The 18754-nt window shown below is 36.7% G+C and overlaps 1 protein-coding gene across 3 annotated transcripts in view; it reads right to left on the reverse strand.

The window, feature by feature from the left end:
- SGCZ (sarcoglycan zeta) overlaps nt 1-18754 on the reverse strand; it is a gene marked incomplete at both ends in the record, with an annotated part of 643673 nt that overhangs the window by 238567 nt on the left and 386352 nt on the right. For all 3 annotated transcript variants that reach the window (XM_081333169.1, XM_081333170.1, XM_081333168.1), the window contains one exon: nt 5776-5970. In XM_081333169.1, coding sequence (XP_081189295.1) covers nt 5776-5970 — 195 coding nt within the window. The remainder of the gene's footprint in view (nt 1-5775; nt 5971-18754) is intronic.

An 18754-nucleotide genomic window follows, 5' to 3' on the forward strand; every position in this document is an offset into this window, starting at 1 on the left:
TCCTTCATTACAAGGATTCTGGAAACTTTTCTTTCAATACAAGATAAAGTGGAACACAGGGAATTTCAGAGGACCAGATTTCTGGATTCAAAAGAATCAGCTCATTTTGGCCAAAAGCATCAATTAAAAATTCCTTATGATATGCACTTGTCTCAATGAGTGTCTGTGTTTTTTTTCTGTAGGCAGATGACATGATCAAAGTGCCTATGTTCAAAACAATTATTTTTCAAGAAAAACACTAAAGGGAGTGGTTTATATATCCATCCCTTCTGGGACATTGGAGCTGTGCTTTTTATTCCCTACCATACATGTTTTGGTTTTCCAAGAAAACTTCATTTGGATAAGTGAGTAGGAAAAAAACAGCTATGACAAAGGTGCTAAAACATATGGAAGAGATAAAAAAGCTATCTTAAACCAACACTGCTTAGCAACAATTAAGATGCGGAATTAGATTTGGTGTAATGCAAGCACTGTTATTTCTTTAACTGGTCTTTTTTGTTTGTTTTCTGTCTCAGTGTCTGATTCTGAGAAGCAGAAAGCTTTTGTAGCCAAATATGCATTTATATTAGATAGCTACTATTTCTCCTTTTAAAAAAAAATCCACTGAAGGAATATGAACCTGAAAAAATTTTTTTGTAAGGGGCATGAGTACATTAGTATGCAATAGGGCATCACATTGCTGTATAAGTAGGGGTTAATTTTAAATGTTTGCATTTTATAAATATCAGAGGCTGTGAAATAGTTAATTCTCAGTCCTTTTCTCTCCATTCTAATTTAAGTCACTCTCTCCCTTTAATAAATCCCTTAGTGTTTCAAGTGCATTATATGTGTCTAATCCATTTTTGAAAAATAAGTATTATGAGATTTGAAATAGAAGATCTTTAGGATTATCCATGAAAGTCACTATTTAAGTAATGACAGGTTTGGGAAGCTTCATGTGAAAAGGTGGATTTTTGGCAGTAACTATAAATTACATTAATATTGCATGGTTTTGTAAAGAACAGATTAAAAAACTCAATAAAATATCTAATACCATAAAATATGTTAGATTTCAGGATCTTTCAAGAGAGATGAATATAACTAGCATTTTCAAACCCACATGTTCGGAATCAGATATGAAATAACCTTCAACTGCTGTAAGAAAATATTTCTGTCTATGCATATTTGTGATAGCAGACCAAAGAAAATTAGAAATTTCCATACTCTTTGAAATACTTAAAAACTGCTAATCAGGTCAAAGGGCTATCTTGTTGAAAATTTTCAGTCAATTAGTAATCACTCAGATACATGTAAGAAACCCAAGCCCAGGACATAAAAACAATTGCCTCTTTTATGTTTCTCCCTAGCAACAGGAATTAAAGGCAAACTGCCTTTGATTCTGAAGGCAATGTACAGCCATCTAGTCATTCCCAGCGCTATTTTCCTGAAGTTTGTTTAGTCCCTTAAACAAAATAAACTTTAGATATGTGACCATCAGCACAACTGACACAGGAGAGTTCCATAGTTCATGCAATGTAAAGAAATACTTTTTTAGAATGTGAATCAATTCATATTTAATTTCACTGGATGTTCCAATACTGTGAAAGAGAGGGGAGACCTTTCCTTTACACTCATTTTCTTAATTTTATATTATTTTAAATTTATCTCTGTTGCTTTCTACTTTACCCATTTTGCTGCAGGTTACAATGTCCATAAAACTCATTTTTCCCCTTAATCTTTAATCATTTTGTCCCATTCTGCTCATCTTCCAATTCTTTTAACAATGCTCAGTCCACAATGATCACCAATGTCTACATTATTATGAGTGGTCAGCCCTTCCAGGTAGGCTAAGTCAGAAAACATAAACTGCTAGACTCCACTGTATTGCAGTCACGTTTAAGAACAGAATCTTGAAAGCCTGCCAGAGTTTCCCCCTGCCTCTTTTATACCAGACGGATCTATCTTCAGTTTTCCATATTCCATTTTTTCCAAGGGCTAAGAGATTGATTATTTTCTCTTTTACCTGCTAATGCCCCTTGTTTATTCTTGCCAATATTTTCATTTTCTTTTGCCTCTATCTCAGTTGCACTATAGAATTTCATAAGAGCTTTACTATCATTGCAATTTCTCATTCCAGGCTAAAACACCATTCCTTTGTTTTCAACTCAGATATATTCCCAAGTGAATCTACAACATAGTATTGTTTTAATGCCCAGATCTTTAATGCCCAGCTAAAGGGTTTTCTAATGATATACTATTCCCACCATTTAAAATTGTTATAAGAAAGTTGAAATTTCTGGGTCTTACTCTATATAAGTCATGAATATATTTATATACAACCTTTATGGTCATGGCAAATAAAATTCTTTTCTTCTCATATATATCCATGTGACATCAAAATAGGAAAGAATATTTCATATTTTCTAGTCCTTTGCTTCCTTGATATGATGTGGAAAAAGCCTACATTAAATAATGATCTGAAATGTTTTATAGATAGATTCCCCTCCATTCTGAACAGTTACTATCTAGTTTTCAAACCTTCCTTTATGGTGAAGGTTGTTGATGACCTTTTGCAGAGCTAGAAGGGAATGGTGCATCGATCCTTATGGTCCTTGATCATCCAGGGACCTTTGTAGTATACTTCTGCAGGAGTTAGGAGTGGAAGGTACTGTGTTTCACTGTTTTGCCTCTTTCCTCAGTGGTTACTTCTAGTCAGTGTGGACAAAGGGAAGAGTTTGGTCCTGAAGCCCCTCACATGTGGGGTGACTCAAGTTCAACACATTTATCTCTCCTGTTTAAATTCTACATGAACCTTCTTGGTGAAGTCATTCATCAGTTTGGGGATCAGTATCATCAGTATGCAAATGATGTTCTACATTTCAACATCAGATTGACTGGTACATCTGTTGATCTACTGACCCAAGGTTTAGAAAATGGATAGGGTTTTTTTTTCTTGTTATTGTGTCTTGTCCTCACAGTTATGTTTTCAATTTTTCTTTAATTGTAGATTTGCTATTTTATAAACTGTCCACTGTCTTTTTGGAGTTGGATGGTATTAAGAAATCTAATAAATAATTATGACCAGGACTTTTTGCCTTTTATCTCCATACTGAAATAGATAGATAAACAGCAATAGTAATAGCAATAGACCTTATATACTGCTCCATAGTATTTTACAGCACTTTCTCAGTGGTATACAAAGTCAGCATATTGCCCCCAACAATCTAGGACCTCATTTTACCAACCACAGAAGGAAGAAAAGCTGAGTCAACCTTGCACCTGTCAGGACTGAACTCCAGGCTGCGGGCAGTTAGCCTGTAATATTGCAAAATAAATACTGTGCTACCACGGCTCTTGGTGATGATAGATGATAGAGAGACAGACAGAGAGAGAGATGATAGATAGGCAGACAGATTATAGACAGATAGGTAGATAGCTAGCTAGGTAGATAGAGATGACAAATGAATGAAAAACATGTAATCATGTCATTTACATCCCATTTTGAATCAATTTATGATGAATGTTAAATTTTAAATAATACATATTAATAATTTCATCCTACCAATGCACTTTTTGCAAATTCTTCTTATCACTGAAAAGGAAGCAAGCTCTGGTCATCACCTAGGAGCACACATAACAGACAACTACAATGTTAGTAGCTCCCTTCAGTATCCAGTGTTAACAAACCAGAATCTGAATTTGAATTTTGGGGATAGCAAGAAACAATAATGAAATTGAAATACAACAGCAGTAGAGCAATATGATAAATTTGATTGTTGCTTTCTTGTTTTTTAATATGACTTTTAAAGTATATTCTTTTTCTGTTTCTGCATCTTCCTATCTGGAGAGAGAGAGGGAAAGATGCCATGTTTTTCTGATGAAGTAACTAAACTTGTAAATACTAGTTTAGATGTCAACTATATCCAATCTAATTTGATTCAGTATTAAAGTTACAAAGTTAACATTCATCAAATAATTTCTTGAAATTTCATACAAAGTGAACTCAATAAACCTGTTTTTAGTTACAGAGTACATTAGAATTTAAAATGTTATCTGTTAAATTTATTAAAATCTATATGGTATAAGTATTGAAGCCCATGTATATAATTTAAGCAAAAAAGCAGACAACAGACTAAAGACAATGTTTTCCCTCTGCTTGCTAAATTCAGATCGCAAGTGTCATTTTTGTTCTGCACATGTATGAAATCTCACTATGCTTCTTACATCTAAATCACACTCATTACAACACTTTAAATATTTAAGCAGACAGAATGAGAAGGCAGATAGTGGAGTATGGAATTCACCTTGAAAAAGGAATGCAAGGATGTTTAGTCCTACAAGAGGATGTGGGAAAGAAACTCAGGATTATCCTGTCTCAATTCTTTTTAGAGTAAGAGGTGTGTGTGTGTGTGTGTGTGTGTGTGTGTGTGTGTAAAAGAGAAAGAAGAGATAGAGAGAGAGAGAGAGAGGGGGGGGGTTTCTATATTATACTTTGAACAACAGAGTTCCAATAGTTCTCGTGAGGCATGGGGTTTGTTTCATGATCTACCCTTGAAAGAGTAGACAAGTAATTCTAGCCAAAGTGCCACAGTAATTCCTGTGGTTATTTACGTTTAATGGGAAATATAAATCCTAATCTGCAGTGTTGCATAACGCTAACCCTGTTCTCAATTGCAAGTTCAGTGGGCTCAGTACTTGCTTAAAACAAGTACTGTGGTCAAGCTAAGAGGTCAAAAGCATTGACTTTAGGGAATTGTTTCCTTTTTCAATCAAACTCATATGTTTGTGCACCAGAAAGAAGTCTGGGACCTGGACGTCACTGTGAAAAAAAGTAGAGTGCCTTGTAATCTTATATGATTCCCGTGTGTACTGAGATTCTACTAGGAACAGGGAATAAATTAATTTTAAAAGGTAAGATTACACAGACACCTCAATAAGTCTTCCTATTGGCTTTGTGATTTCTTTTTTTAATATTATTTGTTTAATCATAAGTAAAATACAAAACAAAAAACAAACAAACACAATGAAACAAAATAAAAGCATACATTCAACCCTAACAACAACAAAAAGAATAAAATAATGTACAAAAAAAGAGGTAAAAGTAATCAAATAAATTTAACATTTAACATGTAGTATCCACCCTGGCTGGGTGCTGAAAAAAAAGAAAAAGCAGTAAATTCTCCTTCCCTTATATATATACAGTATATGCCATTCCTTTGTTAATCTGAGCAGTAGGCATTATGCTTTTTATTAGCTCTTCTTCTGGTAATCAAAGTAGTCTGGAGAACCTTTCCAGAGCCATCAACTTTTTGGTAACTCTTTTATTGAGGCCAGGAGGGACTGCCATTAATCCAGGCCAATCACTTGGCTTGATCTTTTCCTCTTTGTTCCCTTTTTTGGGGGGGTCAATTCCTACATTCCAGCCAGAATTGTCATTGCTGAATGTTCAGAAATAGCTGTCTTAATATTTTCTTACAAACTACAAGAATTAATAATAGATACTTATTGGAGCTAGATGGACATAGCATCTATTAGCAATGATGAGCCAGATCGCTCCAGGAATAAAAGTACTATGTTCTATATTCAGAATTAGAATCAATTGGGTTTTCTGCACTTAATAATTAAAAGTGATGAACATTCAGCTAACAACAGACAAAGGATACTTTATACCACCATTGTTTTACTCCCCAAACCCTCAAAGCTGTTTGAAAACTAAAATATAATACTAAATAATCACAAGAAATCCCTTTAACATTTATAAACCACATACCCTCCATTCCAAAAAGTGCTACTTACCACTGTGAAATTCATTACTTTCAGGATCCATATTGTCATGGCTAAATTAACGATCATGGTAACCAATAGCAAGAGGACAAAGAAGTATAAGCACCTCTTTCGCCAGCCATAAATCCCTACTGGATAAAGTTGAGGATTTTCTGTTCTTGGCAGACTGTTTTGCTGTGTTGCTAGTATATACTGTTCCCGTGTCATCTATTAGAAACAACAAGAAGAATGCAAAGCATTAAATGTTTATCTGAATAATTAAAATATTCTTAGTTGTTTGTTTTTTTACTAAGGAAAAGGAAAAAAAAACACACCTATTTTTTGTTTTCTGAGAAAACGATTTTTTACACTGTTAGAAGAATTTATTTGGTCCAATTTACTCAGCTGGGTCAAACATATAGTACAAAATAAACACCAATGTGCTGCTAAAAGTAGAGTTTATTCTTTCAACCATGTACAATTGTTGAAGGTAGTCTACTTCATTAGGGGTTTACCAATAGAGGTATATATAATGACAAGCAAGCTTTGATGTTTAGATATGCAGATTGAGCAGTTCCTGCTCTGGGCTTTGATCATTTAGATGTGTATTGAGTATTGCCCTAAGGATGAGTGAGGTCTGGGAAGGAAGATCCTCCCTAGGTGTAGATTATTATGATGGGATCTGGCATCTTCCCTTATCTTGAGGAAGCCAGTGAGGTGCTAATCTAAGCACTAGGATTGTATGCTTATTCAGCAGTTCAGCAAGCTACAAAAGGGGAGTGGGGCAAATGAAAGGCTTTTAACTTTTTTTCTATGTAAATTCTAACAACACACAAAGCAAAGCTAAAAGAAACTAAGATAACAAATGTGATTTTTGTGTGTGACAAAGACATGCATTTCCAGAAAGTGAGCAGATCCACAGAACTGATGTCCACATCTTGATGTCTATGCAGTTTCATTATTTCTCACAACCTAACACATCATAAGTACCTGTTGTAACTTACATAGATGATCCTGTCCCTTCTTGCTGTTCTTCTCCCTCCCTTCATACTACTATCCACTCAATGCTTTATCTGAATGGGAATATGCCATACCTCTCAGGTCTAGAAATAAAATTTCACAATGGCAAAACACAGTCCACCTTTAAAGTTGAGCTTGACTCCTGCTTACTCCATGGAAAGATCCAGTTGGTTTTAAAAGCAAAAATATGGAAGTGGTTAGTCACTGCCTTTTTTTTTAGCATGCCTAGAATCCTGGAATTTCCTGATATTTTCACATCTAAATATCAGCCAGGTCAGTTCCTGTTGTTGCTGTTGTTTTTATATCGACCTAGATCAAGTCATTTACCTACAGCAGGGGTCTTCAGACTTGCCCCTTTTATGACTTGTGAACTTCGACTCCCAGAATTCCTCAGCCAGGCACACTGGCTGAGGAATTCTGGGAGTCGAAGTCCACAAGTCATAAAAGGGACGTTTGAAGACCCCTGACCTACAGCTTACATGAATCACTGCTGCAGTGTGAGAAACAGACTTGAGAGGTGCAACTACTGCTTTGTTTAGTAGTGTTCTCAAACACTTTTAAATCATGGAAGAGAAAGGAAATGGTGGCAATGCTGCAGATGGGGTGGAAGAGAAATACCACATATGCTATGAAGTAGGTAAGCACAGCAAGAGGGGGGAGGTAAGAGGAAGAGAAAAGAAGAGGTGAATCATGCAAGAGGTGGGCATACAGCTCTGAGACACTTCAATTCCCTAGTATTGCTAATGTATGACATTTAAAAATAAATAATTCAAAATTTTAAACCCAATCATTACATCTTGCAATTTACATCAGTGTAATTAACTCACTTCACAGTAAATAACTGCTGTCAGAGAACATAAACTACAACAAAAATCTTGCAAGGTCCCAACTTTAAGAATTCAGTTTTTTAGCCATAGAAGAGGGCACAAGTAATTGTTACAGTTCAGCCTGAAAGATAATGGGTCAGCTAACAAGTCTCCCTTAATATTGGTTGAGGCAAAACCGGTCAATAGGCAACTAACCTTTCATGAATGTGAAAAGGTTTGAAATAGGAATGTAATTGGACAGAATCCAGAGCACAGCTCCAATGTCAATTTGCAAAGTAATTCATATTTGTAGATGCAAACATTTACAACAGACTCCTTGTTATAAAATATATTTACTCAACCAAAGAACAGAAATGATCATTCAACATTTTGAAGTCATTAATTCTGAAGTTATTTAAACAAATGAGACAACTTTGAAATGAAGGATTTGAGAATTACATGCAATGTTGAAATACAATTTTTACAAAACACAGCTCCTGCAAGCCTGATCCTATTATCTGGCAGTGAGGTCACTAATTGCTTTGGATTATAGTAAATGCTTTTCTGTCAGAACAACCTTGTTAAAATTTCCATGTGCATTAATACAATTTTATCTCTCAGGGATTCCTCCAGTGCACTAACTAGTGGATGATTTTCCATGGCTTAAAATAGGGAATCCATGACTACCAACAATGAAAAATTTGTTTGGTCCATATTTTTAATTGTACTGATCTTATTTCAACTTTCAAGAACTATCTAAGGATCAGGACACAATTATCCTTCAGATTATACAATTTTCCAAGTATTGCTATACAATTTTTGCCTTAAAAATAATTTAGAAACAGTGTTTTACTATATTATTCATATATCCCCAAGGAATTAGCTCATTTGCTTTTCATTCACAAAATGAAGGAAAATGTGATGGATGTCAAGCCCGCCCTTGACGAAATCACACTCGGTCAGCTGCGGTACGGCCAGCTGCCTCGCCCTGTGATGCCGTCGTGACCGCCACTAGCATCGCCCACTAGGATGGATAGGCTGGGGCATGCCTGACCAGGTAGTGTATTGCATGGCTCAGAAACACAGCTGGACAGTCAGGATGCCTGTCGTAGGTCATTGGTAGAGGCGGTGGGCCCCAACCCAGGCCTGCGCCCCAAAACCCCAACTGGGGCATTGGGCCTCTCGCAACAGGCCCCTGGTACCGTGGGTCGACTGCCTGCCAACCGAGGGCACCGGCTGGCAGTGCTGTTTGCTGGATGGAGCCGCCATCTGCTGTTGCCAAAACATCTGGGCCTCTCTGGGTCAGTGATACAGCCGGGGCCTGCAGAACAGGAGCAGCCCCTTGGGACACACCTTGGCCGGGTGGTCCCTGGAATCGTGGACTGGCCAGTCAGAAATGAGGTGGGCCTGAACACATAGGCAGGGTTCCGTCGTGTGACCATCGTCCAGTATCGTGTTCTGGCTCAATGGGGGACCATGGCCAGGGTTCCCCGAACCTGTCCCTCAACACATCCAACATGTCGCTCCCTGGCACCGTGGAGTAGCTCCATTCTTCACCATCCTCGTCTGTCATCCGCCACTCCCTCCACTCTGACAATGGGCCCCTCGGCCATGTTCATTGTTCTTGGCCGGGGTCTGCACGACCCAGAACAGGGCTTAGCCACCACTCCCCACTATGGGTCTGGTCCCCTGTTGCCTGGGTTCCACTTCCAGTGGCCATGGGGAGAGGGTCCCGGACTTTGGGCCTCACAACAGGGGGGGCTCTGCCAGCTCCACCACATCCAGGGGTGTTGCAGCACCAGCCGGCTCCCCTCCATCAGCCACTGGAACAGCCCCCTGCATCCCCTCTGCCATGTCAGCACCCAACGAAAAGGCAGGACCGGCACACAACAGCAGGAAAACAAAGAAAAGGAGCAACACTGACTTACTGTCAAGCCCGTCCTCGACGAAATCACACTCAGTCAGCCGTGGAACGGGTAACAATGAAGAAACGTTTATTCACACACTCCAAAGCAAGGGAAAAAAAACAGTGTTGGGAGCCACACACTTCCAACACAGTAGCTAAGTCCTTGATTGGACCCTCTTTGCTTTTAAACTGCCAGAGGCTGCTGGGAAAAGCTACAAAACTGTAAGTTAAGGAGAAGTGGGTGGAGGGGCACAGTAGCTAAGTCCTTGATTGGACCCTCTTTCGTCACCCCTCTTGACCCACACCCGGTAATACGCCTCCCACAAGTCTAACCAAGTAAATACTCGCTCCTTTGCCAGACGGGCCAACAGGTGGTGCCAGGATGGGTGAGTATAGTGGGGCCTGTGCTTGTAGCCAGAGTCCCCTTGTAGTGTCAGGCCCGCGGGGCTCGACAATGGAAAGATTACATGCACATAAACTTGCCATGGGCTGTAAAGGCTGACAACAACTTTGGTCCTTGCAGAAAATATTTTTCTCTTAGAATGTGAAAATTATTGTCAGGCTGAGAGAACATATAGGGCTAACATTATATCTTTAAATGTATTTTGTGCTAAAAACACTGTTTAATGCATGGATGTCAAATGTGATCACATCACATGATGTATCATGACTTTTTTTGCCTTTGCAGAGCTGGGGTGGGTGTGGTCTGTGCGTGATACATCTGCACCTTGGGCTGCCAGTTTGACACCCCTGATCTAATGGTATTTTGTACACAATCAAACTTGTTTGCCTAACTTCAAGTGAACCACTGATAAAAGGACTAATTTATTAATTATATCATTGAATAGTGAGGATTCACTGATTTATAGGAAAATATCAGGCTAATGTAAAGACTGAATTACAATCAACACTTAGAAATAATTTTTAACCAATGATTACTCATATTAATCTTCAAAAGCTAATACTATTATTAGCTTTAAAAGCTGGCAGAAAGGTTAGACCCCTTAATTCAGGGGTCTTCAAACTTGGCTCTTTCATGACTTGTGGACTTCAACTCCCAGAATTCCTCAGCCAGCGTACCTGGTTGAGGAATTCTTGGAGTTGTAGTCCACAAGTCATAAAAGGGCCAAGTTTGAAGACCCCTGCCTAAATTCAACAAGGTGTGCTCTCCAAAGCACTCTGATGGCTACTGTTAGAGCAGAAGAATGAAAATAGTCTCTGCATTTATAAGCACAGTGATGTGATCAGCAGTTACAGACTTACATTTGAATGTAGGAGAACAAAGCACAAATCTGTTTAGCTGAGCCACACGGAACTGTCAATGATGTGATAGGAAGTATTTTATGGATTGATGTTGGGGCATAAGATGGGTACCTGCTCCCACGTCTGTGAGTTTATCTGCCATTTATTCATTCAGTGTCATGGGAAAGTGATAATCTATACTGGTTTTTTTTTAATTAGCCACTAAAATCAAGAGGTAAATACTGGCTTAGAAGAGAATGGGGAAATCCTAAGGTTTTGCAGTAGTGATAGCAAACGATTAACTTTCATCTTGTAGGCTTCTTTTTACATACCCACTGATAGGAAAAAAATAATAATCCCATGTTAAAGAGCTCTGAATAAGTTTTAAAAGGTAAATGAGAGAATATAGAAAAGGGAAGTGAAACAGAATGAGAGGGAAGAAAGTTCTGCTGAAGACAAGACTGTCTAAAGCCCTAAATAGTGGCATTCCTTTTGGGAGACAGCACATTCCCTAATCAAGGAAGCAGTACCTCTTGACAGCTGCTCAGCAGGCTTCAGCTTTCAGATTTGCTGACTTCTACCACCAGTTCCAACAACTTGATTCAGCTGGACAAGATGGGGCATTATTTGTACAACAGATCAATGGGGAAAACCAAAAGGTTAAGGATTATAGCTCATCATAAAAAGGCTGAAGATTATTCCCCATGAAAATACGTCCACTTCTCTCAGGGAACCATCTTAACAGAGCATTGTCAAAGGAAAAACCTAGGTATATAGAATACTTCTAAGTAGGTAGATTTTCTGATATCCTGGAACCTGGATGTTGCAGTTTGCTGTAGGCAGGGATACTTTAGTGTGCAAATTTTCTTGCCTCAAACACATTTATTAGTTTGTAAAGATGGGATCTTGGCTAAAGGGATGCCCTTGGATTGTTACAATAATTATTCATTTGTCCATCCATCCATCCATCCATATCATGCCTCTCCCAAGGAGGCTAGCAATTTACAGTATGTTTTCCACATGCTGAGGGAGAAAAGACCAAACATAACTCCAAAAGAGTTGAGTCCTGGAATAATGTAGGAGAAAATTATCTCTATGAACCATAAAAATATATAAAAGGAATACATTAAATGAGGAAGACATCCTACTTTTTTGTATGGATTCTAACTGCCATGCTCCTTGCTAACCTCTAATGGACACTGTTCATAGTTTATTCTCAATAGAAATAAAAAGCAGAAAGGGGAGAGAGAAAGAGAAAGAACGGCTTTATCTGTTGTGCTTCTCACTTTCACTGAGACTCAGGAACCTCCAGGGGAGAATTGTTCACAGTTTTCAATTAAAATAATTCTATTCTTCATTTTAAACTAGTCTCAGTGCGTAGCACTTTAGGAAGTTAATAACTGAAAATGTCAGGGTACTTGTCTTTGCTAGATTACTAATCATTTGGTATTTAGTAAAATTGCTTCAATGAGTTCTAGATTTCTTCTTCCTCTTACTGTAATAGAAAGTTATTATGTGTTCTGGATGCTCACCTGCATTTTTATAAAAGGAAAAATCTTTAGTATTAATAACTGAAATATAGATATTTGCTAGTTTGATATAATTGTCATCATTAAGAAACCCAGTTAAAAGTGAATGATTTTGATCTTTCACTGTAACAAATATTATCTCATATTTAATAATACAACCCATAAACGCACACTTTTGCAAAAGCACTGGCATGCAAGGCTATGTGTACATCAGTCATTAGCCTTATTTTCAGATAAAGTTATAATACAAAAATACTATTTCTGCAAGTGAAATTGAATCACTCACTTGAAAAATATTGAACTACCAGAGCATATAAAAAGCAATATAATATTGAAAAACGGTAGGAGGAAAGAGCAACCTATCATTAATCTACATCAATTTCTTTAAAATGCCATCAGCAGTATGTTCTATTATTTAGTCAGTCTGCAATTTTAATAAATGCCTGGAACATATCTCCTTCTGTGTGCAGTTTCTCCAATCTACAGTTTTGATCCTGAAATTTCTTCAATAAAAATAATTTTATAATCTGTTTTTCCCATGCACACATTTTGCATGCAAAATTTTGAGGATGAAAATTGTATTACAAAATTTGGAGAAAGGCAAAGTGCAAAGAAGGACTCCCCATGTACAAATTATACAATGCAGATTAATTACCAAATAAAAATATAAATTAAATTGGTTAAATTAAAAATGAGGAACAAATAAACAAATGCCATTTTCTTTTAGGTGTTCTGTCTAAAAATTATTACAAAACTATTAGAAAAGTGCAAATTAGTAAACATTGCATAATGGGAAAGGAATAAAACCTGGACAGTTGTTTGGTATTTTTTTAAATAATAATTTACAAAGATGCAAAAAACCAAAGAAACATAAAATAAGAAATAGAAAAAGTTATAAAAGGGTTAAGGAACTAGTGAAGAATAACAAAAAAGGAAGAAAAAGATATATAAGTGACTTTCAATATTCTTCACAAGAGACAGTTCTTGAGTATTGATTGCCACTCTTCACCTCACTAAAAAAAACCAACACAAATTTTCTAAAAGTATTGGGAGAGGAACATCAATTCATTAAATTACTGAGTTTGATTGGAAGTTTTGGATAACAATACAAGTTGAAACAAAAACTCAGGATACAGAATTTTAACCAAGTGTAGTCACGCTGTATGTATGTGATAATTTGTTTTGTCTAGTTTAAAATATTTCTACTATGCAGCCTAAGAACTGATATATTTACCCTACAGTAATTAACTAATGTATGCCATGTTCATTCATATTCCAAAATTTCATTTAGGCTAAAACAATAACACTATTGTTTTCCTTCTCAGCATGCATCAATAAGTTTTCAGTGGCACGTACAAATATCAAACAACAAAGAATTACTGCTAACTTTTGTAGCATCTCCAGTAGGTCTCTTGATGTTGAATGAAAACTCCAAATGGTGAGGGAGATATTACCAGCAAAATCTTTAATCTAAAAACCTTCATATAAAAAAGAAGAGCATATTATGGGGGTGGGTCTACTCATAATCATTATTTGGAAATATTGACCTAACAATTAATACAAATAATTCCCATTAGAGTGGATGATTTTTGCAAATACAAATAGAAAGTTAAACTCTCCTTAAGTAAGATGATAGAAATGATTCAACATATTCCGTTGTGATAAATGATGTCATGAATTGGGGCATAAAAATTGTACATAAATAATATTTAATATTTTCTCCAAGAATGCAAAAGTCTGTAAGAGTTTTCAACTGAGTATATAAGACTTCATATGACTTCAAAAGCTTTAACAATTACTGCTAGAAATAGCCAGACATTATGCTCCAACTCTAGGTTTTAATGTGATAGTGAATATAATACCTGAAGAGGTTAAATGTTTAAATAACTTCAAGTCTTTTTTTTTTCATTCCTGTATCCACTATTTTTTGTAGTATGGATTTAAGCATTTCACTTAGCTAAGTGTGACTCCAGGCTGTAAAAAGTTTTTTTTTCAACCTTATTTATCCAATTAGAAGCTAAAATAAAGTTACATGTCTAAATAATTTCTTCTCAATTATAATATCAAGAGTCAGTCTGTAGCTTCATATCCATCAGTATTTAACTCAAATTGTTATCAAAGTGTGCTAGCATAAACAGTGAATGGAGTGGACCATGGAACTCATCAGAATAGCTCAGGAAAAATCTTTACAATGTATAACTAAGGTAGAACTGTGCACATATGTGCAAAATATGTGAAAGGTGGGTCCCCAGGAAGGAGGGACACATTCCAGGGGAATGAGAAGCTACTCAGCCCAAATTATGAGAAAAAGAGGGTGAAGACAGCCCCTCCTTAATAGTTCGCAGAAAATATAGTAGATGCAGATAGCAGAGCCCTCAGTCTGGCAAGATTTTGTCTGTAGGAATGAAACTTCTTCTGTCAGCTCTGTTCCTTCTGTCTCTGCCATTCATGGGCAACACTTTTTCTCTTCAACATCCTACTGTTTTTCCTCATTGTGCAACACAGAGCATTAATTAAACTTGAAGATGAAGCATTATTCTGCACTGCTTGCTGGCTGGCAACTTACTGATTGTGGGGTGATATGTATCACACGGTGAAGCTGATGGTGCATAACAGCTCTGAAATCCTGATTTCCCAGGCTGTAGACTCATAGTATGCATAAGAAATGGTGCAATATTTGGGGCACAATAAACATACTGTCAACGCTGATAACATACTTTAAAATTTATCTAAATATAAACTGTCTAGCTATTCTCCACTTTTTGATTGATTTGCAAAATCAAATAAATATATTTGTCAGAGTCAAACAACATGACTTTAACTAGAATTATCATGTTCTATACACAGGTAATGAAACTCAAGGTATGTGACTCTTTGTCAGGACTTTATTTCCTTTGTCTATCTTAGAACTGTTTAAAATATAATTTTATTTTGTTATGTTCAGTATTTTTATATCAATAACTAAATCCCCCAGGATAAAGATAATAGTGTCATCAGGACAGATCTTAGATGCAGGGTCCCACCCCAGGAAGAATGAGCAAAAATAGGTGACCAAAGGAACCCAAGGTAGCTTTCCATACTTTATTGCAAGTGAGTAAATGTTAAAGTCACTTTAGTCTGATAATGAAAGGACCAGGCTAGAAACTGGCTGACCATGAGTTATAGTCCAGCCTTAAGCTTAAAAGCTGGCTGGTGGCTTTGGCCAGTTACTCTCTCTCAGCCAAACCCACCTCACATGGTTGTTGTTGTTGTTGTGAGGAAAAAAGGATCTCCATACATAATATGTCAAGACATTACAAGATCCTAGGTTCTTGGGAACAACTCAAGGTAAAGGTCAACATCAGTTAGAGAACAGTTTACATCCTGCAGCGATATGTCTAATATTATCAAACATCCACATCTACTTATCCCTGTTCCTTGGAAAGGACTCACTAGGTAGACAAAAATGTCAAATCTAGCCAACATCTGGCAGACTGTGCAAATAACAACAACAACAACAAGCAACAGTGACACATAACATCCCAGACAACAACTGTAGATAAGAAAGACAAAAAAGTCTGTGGCAGTATCTGGAGACCGCAGAATAGAAGAGAAAGTTCTGGAGAAGATAACAAAATACAAAAATCTACAAATAAAAATAGAATGATTGTGGCAGAAACAAGCAAAGGTTGAACCAATACTATTTCCTGCACCACTATCTTGGTGCAATCCAAAAACAACTGGAGCACTATTTGAATACCATTACAGGAAAGAACTGTCAAAGGAGCAAAATGAAGAGTGTATCTCCCATAAATAATATGATAAGACATAACTTACAGAAACCTGTATCAGATTGGTAACCCCTTGGGGCAAGAAGGACCATGCCAGATGGAGTTTCTGGACATCTGATGACAAATGAGCTACTGGACTCAGGACCATTGGTGGAGCAACTAGGGCCAGTAGGTGCAGGACAACTGGCAGAAAAGTTGTTTACCCATTGCAAATATAAAAAGACTGAAAAGAATAAATAATGATATGCTATTACAAATTAAATCAGATTAAAAAGAGCCCAATTGTAGTGGCAAAATAAAGCAAGAATGATACCAACAGTAATAGTACTGCTTTCATTCCCCCCCCCACTTTCTTCCTTTTCCTGAAGGAATCCTGAAATAGTTGTGATAACAAGATGCAATGGTTAGCTAACAGGACAAGATGGCGACCCAGGGAAAAAACAAGAAGAAGTATTGATAGTAACGTGATCTTCTCTAGTTAAGCAACCCCTCCCTACTTCCATCCAGAGCAACTAGTTCCCCAATCCCAAGAGCAAGCTACATAAGTGGTTATATACTCTATAAAACAAATGGACATCATAGGAACACTTTGTCTTTCATTATAAGGTATGGTAGTTGGGAAGAATTTTCTAACTATCTCATCCCATCTTTGGATCTCTGAAGAAGCAATATTCAGCCATATCACTCACCCCACCAATGAATAAAATCATAACTTAAGCTTACTTTGGCTATTTCAAATCCAGCAAATAAAATTTTATCCCTTTACTGTCTGATTAAAGTACACACATTTGCAAAAGCGGATTAGCAAAACAGTTTTATAGGATGCTGTACAGTACTTGAAAAGGCATGCAAATGCTAAGTAAACATTTATTAAGAGTCCAGCAGTTAAGAAATTTAATGCCACTTTCCCCTCAATTTTCAGTTCATCCTGAAAATTGCTGTGGTTGGGGCTAACTAGCTTCCTAGCATTCAAACTGTTCACATACAGAGATTTATTTGTCCCTCCAACAAGATCATCGCCTTTATGCCCAGAGATACAGTATAATCCCTGCTTCCAAGGTGTGCACAGACTGCTGTTTTTACTGAGATTTCCCAAGAGTCAAAGAAAAATGTTTGTCCGGAAGCATTGTCTTCAAATGACAAGATGGATAGAGTCTTCCTTATCATTAATTGCCACATTGTAATACTACCACATAGCTTTACGCATAGGCATTTGTTGTTAAATAATTCAGAGAGTTTCTCTGTAAGCCTCAATGAAAACTCAGTTCCAACTACCACACAAAGCCTCCCTACTCAAGAAGAATCTCCTAAGATTGCTGCAGTTTTCCTTACATTCAGTCAGAATGACCAGTGTTGAAAGTTGTTGGAGAATCTAGCTCAATAATAGTTTCATTTCCATACTTGGTCCCAATACTTATATATATATATATATATATATATATATATATATATATATATATATATATATATATATATATATATATATATATATATTTACAACAACTAAATTTAAAATTTAAAAGATTGAATTTTTTAAACTTCTCATAAACTAACCCACTATTTTTCCCCCATTGATGCTGATAGTGTTTATGTCAGCATGGCTGTTATGATGCTGCAATTTTCTTGGGTTTATCCTGTCAAGAGAATTCCATTTTCCTGCTAAGTCAATACAATTAGATTACTACCAAGACTTCATTACAGCCACAGGCAGGACAGTCACTGTGGTATACAATTTTCACCCTACGATGCCAGAATTGCTAGCACTTATTGGAACAATTGTCCATGAAAGGACAATAAATGCATCTCTCTTAAGTATTGTTTTCCAATACTTTTATAGTAGTTAAAGGCAAAAGGAGTTATGTAGGAGAAACAACTGCAAATTAGATACTGCTATTAGTTTTACCACTTAGTGAGAACATTTACTGAAGCCCTGTATTTAACATATTTAATTGTAATACATGCCATATAATCACATTCATGGCATGCACTCAGGAATATATTCTTAAAACCGCTCATTGCAACAGGGCAAGGCAGTATCTGTGAAAATAAATTCAGTGCATTTTACCTAGCAAAAGTACTACTATAGCTGGAAATATACGTTTTGTATACATTTTTGGTTTTAGAAATGTAATTATCAATTGCATTTTGGCACATTGAAAATAACCAAGTAAGCATCAAGTATATACATGCTTCTTTGATACCACTTCTTGAAGGTACAAGCATTTATTTGTATTTATAAGATTAATAAGCTGTACTAAATTAAATAAAGAGAAAATACAGAGGAGGATACTATTAGGAATATTGAGACTCTTAATTTTGTCATGCAATCGGAATAACAATGAAAGCCAACAAAGAAAGTACACTGTATAGAATTACTTAGACAACCACCAGATTTCTAGGAAGGAGTTATATTATTATTCAGAATGTTATGAAATAGGCAGCTTAGCTATGCTTTTCTTTTTGTATACTTTACCAATCAAGTGCTCTGGTGCAGTTCTACATGGTTACTTACAACCACTCCTCCCAACTGTCACAGCATCCTCATGGTCATGGGACCAAAATTCGGGTGCTTGGCAACCAGGATGTATTTACAGTGGTTGCAGCATCCTGCGGTTACGTGACTGCCATTTGAGATCTTCCCAGAGAGTTTCTAACAAGCAAATCAATGGGGGAAGCTGCACCCACTCAATAACCAAATGATTTATTTAACAACTCCAGTGGTTCATTTATCAACTGTGG

The sequence above is a fragment of the Vipera berus genome, assembly GCF_964194415.1.
Source record: "Vipera berus genome assembly, chromosome: 7".
Taxonomy (NCBI): domain Eukaryota; kingdom Metazoa; phylum Chordata; class Lepidosauria; order Squamata; family Viperidae; genus Vipera; species Vipera berus.